This window comes from Urocampus carinirostris, chromosome 17 (genome assembly GCF_059441175.1).
Source record: "Urocampus carinirostris isolate Australia breed hairy pipefish chromosome 17, RoL_Ucar_1.0, whole genome shotgun sequence".
Taxonomy (NCBI): domain Eukaryota; kingdom Metazoa; phylum Chordata; class Actinopteri; order Syngnathiformes; family Syngnathidae; genus Urocampus; species Urocampus carinirostris.
Window position 1 is genome coordinate 1,385,456 of NC_142365.1, and position 4,437 is coordinate 1,389,892.

The following is a 4,437-nucleotide window of genomic DNA, read 5'->3' on the forward strand; positions in this document are numbered from 1 at the left end:
TAAAAAAAACTCATGATGTCATCTCCTTTGAAAAAAAAGACAGAAATGAAACTGCCCCAGACATGACTGAGACAAAGTGGGAGCGCGGCGGTTTAAGGACGTATTGCAACTGACAAATTACGTATGACTCGATGAGAAAGAGGAACGATTCGATACAGTTCAGCTCAGTGGGTTTACGATTGTATTCGATTGTCATGACCAGAACGGAGATAGGACCCACTTGTGTTGCGTTTCTCATAAGTTTTATTAGTTGAAAGAGAAAGAGTTGCGCCCACGCAGGAAGCAGGTCGATTTCGGAACAGAAAACGGATCAGTAGCCGGGACAGGAGAGCAAGAAACGTGGTCGGGGTCGGAAGCGAGTCGTAAGCGAGGAAAGAAGACTATACATTGGTCTGGGACAAAAAGAGGTCGAAAGCCGGGACGGGAGAGTAGACGTAGAACTCGACAGAAGCTCAGCCTCATAGATGCAGTCCCATATAATGAACCGGGAGTTCTGAGCCGGTTGAAGGCTAAATCTTCACAAGACATGCGAAGACGAAAAAGAACAAGACGCCGTCATTGACACTTTGAAACGGGAGGCATGGCAGTGGCTTGTGGGGCCATGGTGAACGTGAAGATAGGAGCAGCGTGGAGGTTTCGGAGCGAAGAGCGCATCCTGTATGAAGTAGTCCTTGCGGTTGACGCCACTGCTCCGGGTGATTGCAATGACAACGAAGAACATAAATTGAGCGGCAGCGGCGTTTTGTTGGAGCGAGCGGACGTAGATGGCGACGAGCCCTGCGTCCTGACCCTGAGCTGCGTTCCCTCCGGCCAGGCCGCCATCTCTAGCCTGACATTGATCAGCGAGGCCCGGACTATGGAGGTCTACCTGCCCACCGGGGAATACTGCGGAACGGGGCGGGGACAGAAGCAAGAACATGCCCTGGTCAATGACAGGGGACCATTCTACAGGAAGCAGCTGTGCCTGGACGACGCATCTTTGTCATGTGACGTGAAGCTACTCTCCCTGGCGGGTCGCAGCAGCGTGTTTTTGTGCGGCTTAATGGTGGCGCTTCGTCCCCTTCGACCCGGCCCGCCTCAAGAAGGATGCACTTCCGTTGGTGCCATCGACATGGGCCAGGTCCACAGTCTGCTGGAGGAGATGGGTGGCAGGCTCTCGCCAGGGGCTCAGAATCTCATGGACATGGTTGTTCTCCAGCAGAAGAACCAGAGCAGTTTCCTGCCCCTCCTGATGAACAAGGGCCTTTTGTCCGCTTTTGCCCCGCCACCGAGTTCGGAGACAGCCACCACTGTCGCACAGCATTCTGTGGACTCGGCCCGGCCTGTCCTCGGAACCGCACCAAATGGCCTTGCACCAAATGGCCGGCTAGCTGAAATAATAGGGCGATTCGTCTCGGGCAAGCAGGAAGGCGAGGTTCTCTGTCAGGATCTTTTTACTCAGCTCACTCAACTTCAAGTGAACGAGAACAACCAGAACATGCACAGGGCGGCGGAAACGTCATTGGAGCGCCGCTTAGAGGAAATGGAGCGCCATTTGAAGGAGCACGTGGACCGTCGCCTCAACGCACTGGAGCACAAACTGGACCAGGTGCTTTTTGCTGTCATCCAGCAGGGGGCACCTAACGCCCCACCTCCCAAAGCCGAAGACCAGGAGTCCTAGCGTCCCGCAGAGACGACGCCAAACTTTTGCACTAACTCTAGTAACAATATGAAACTCATTACCTTGACTTACTAGACATTTTTCGATTGCAGCAAGCAGGGAATGCTTGAGTACGAAATGAGCACTCCTTTATAGAGATAACTTGCATATTAGAGGTAGGACCGGGCTTAAAAAATTAAAGCCTGCACCGAGCCTGCTGGTTTTATAGCCTGATCCAGCCCGAGCCCGACCAATTAACTTAATTTGAGGGCCCAAGCCCGAAGCAAACGCAAATTTCATATTCGATTTGTGAATGCGTGGTAGGAGTTCGGAGGATTTTAGCCGATTGTTTAAATTTAGGGTTGGTTTTGAGCTAGGCTCGGGCTTAGAATTTTACCTCCTATGCATATGCACATCAATTATGCATATTGACAACGGGGAAAACATTGATCACCAGGCATGCCTACAGTAACCATTTGTACTCAGTGTTGGGAATAACGTGTTACAAAGGAACGTGTTCCTGCAACACAATTAATATTCTTGGTATCGAGTACTGTAACGCGTTATCAACAAAATGTTGTAACTCTACTGTCATTACTACATGGTGCGTCACTCCCCTATTTCATAAATACAAATCATTAAGGTATAGGGTCCTTCTTGTTGATGGGTACTTTTTCTTCATTTACGTTGTCACATACATCCCTCGGTAGAGTAGGGCAACTCCAGGAGAGTATATTGATCAACGAAAATACCTTCAAGATACAATTTAGTACAGGGGTACGAAAATACCTTCAAGATACAATTCAGTACAGGGGTCACCATCTCATTCACAGGTTACAAAACAAGAACCTTACCCCCTTGTCAGTAAATTTCACTTTTTTTTTAAATTTTGCGGAATTTTTCATTCCAATTTACAACTCAATTATACTTACAATACAAAAAAAACTCACCCATTGTCAGATAATGTTGCTCATCATTTTTCTCATTTTATATTTCTAATAGTCTGTAGTTTGCAATAATCTGTGGTCTGTGCAGCCCTTTGAGACTCCTTGTGAATAAGGGCTATATAAATAAACATGACTTGACTTGACTTGACAGGACTAAAAACGGGTTGAAGCAGGGGGACAGACGGGACCAAAAAAACAGGTGGGAGTCAGGGTTGGAAAAGACTTGCCTAGTGTTAACTGAGTAACTGAGGTCGGCAGACGGACTGACCACAGGTGACAGAAAGGAGTGGGTTTAAATAGGGACAGGGAGCCAATCAGAGTCCGAGGCAGTTGGCGCATCACATTGGTAATCATGACATGGATAAGGTATGACTGTTCGTGCATGATACTGTTGCCCGTCTTATTGTAATTTCTCTTATTTACTATATGTGAACAAATTTGCCTTTGCATTCCAAGTTACATTACTCCAATAAAGGACAATTTTTTACATATCTATATATTGTTGATAGTGGGCCAATTTGATTTAACGTATTTACATCTTTCAAATTAAAAACCTTCATTTCATTTTGTAGCAAACTACACAAATAAAGCTACGGTCTCTCGAATAGACAGCAGGCGGCCGGTGAGCTAAACTGTTCACAAAATCTGGCACGACGCATTTATATTTCTCCATCCATCTGTTTGTTAGTCAGCAGGTTACTTCCTGGTTCACGGAGGAAAGTAGCAGGCAGAACGTACCAATACGTTTGGGTCCTCCCACTGTTAGGATAATGACTCAAAAGATATATATAACAAGTGCGAACGGAAGATCTTCTTCCACCACATCTGACACTAGGACTGCAGCAAACGACTGTTTTAAAAGACAACTCATGGGTAATTTATTCTATAGATGAGTTGGATAATCTAAAAAAATGATTTCAATTAGCTCCGTTAATTACGAAAAAGGAAATTTGAAATGTACATTTTTAAAAGGTATTCTAATGAATTCATTCTAATTTAGGCACTGATTTGGCCCATTCTGTGTCACAAATGTCTATTATTTTTCTAAACAAAGGAAAATTCCTGGGGTTGAATATTGTCATTTTTAAAAGAGACCACAAAAATGTATTTGTTTAAATATCACCTTTGGATTCTCATACCTAAAGCGGTTGGTGTGCAATATTTAGTGCCTTGCAGTCCTCATCTCATCTCATCTCATCAGCCGTACCGCTTATCCTCATTAGGGTCGCGGCGGGGCTGGAGCCCATCCCAGCCATCTCCGGGCAGTGGGCAGGGGACACCCTGAACTGGTTGCCAGCCAATCGCAGGGCACACAGGGACAGACAACTCATTCGCTCATTCACACCTAGGGACAATTTGGACCGGCCAATTCACCTGAAATGCATGTTTTTGGAACGTGGGAGGAAACCGGAGTGCCCGGAGGAAACCCACGCAAGCACGGGGAGAACATACAAACTCCGCACAGGAAGTCTGGAGCTGGATTTGAACCCACGACAGGTTCCCATGACATGAACTGTGCCGCACAAGCGCTAACCACTGCGCCGCCATGCTGCCTGCCTTGCAGTCCTTTATTCAGTTAAAAAAAAACAGATTTACTTCGGTTTTGGAGAGAACGTCGTTGGGCGTCGGCCAAAATATACGCAGAGAGGAGATATGGCAAAAAGGGAACGCTCTTTATTTAGCTCAGGAGGTAGAGCGCTCGTCTTGGGATCAAGGTCGCAGGTTCAATTCCCGGCTCCTCCTTGTTATATGTCGAAGTGTCCTTGGGCAAGTAGGCGCCTTGCATGGCTGACTCCCTATTGGTGTGTGAGTGTGTGTGTGAATGGGTAAGTGTGAAGCAATTGTAAAGCG

At 46.7% G+C, this 4,437-nt stretch overlaps 1 protein-coding gene across 1 annotated transcript; it reads left to right on the top strand.

Annotated features, from left to right (window-relative positions):
* Positions 1–446: 446 nt before the first annotated feature.
* LOC148348891 (ATPase PAAT-like) lies at positions 447–2,285 on the top strand. The gene has a single exon (XM_088321026.1). The coding sequence runs from the start codon at positions 581–583 to the stop codon at positions 1,658–1,660; it is 1,080 nt and encodes a 359-aa protein (XP_088177152.1). The 5' UTR covers positions 447–580; the 3' UTR covers positions 1,661–2,285.
* Positions 2,286–4,437: the final 2,152 nt, after the last annotated feature.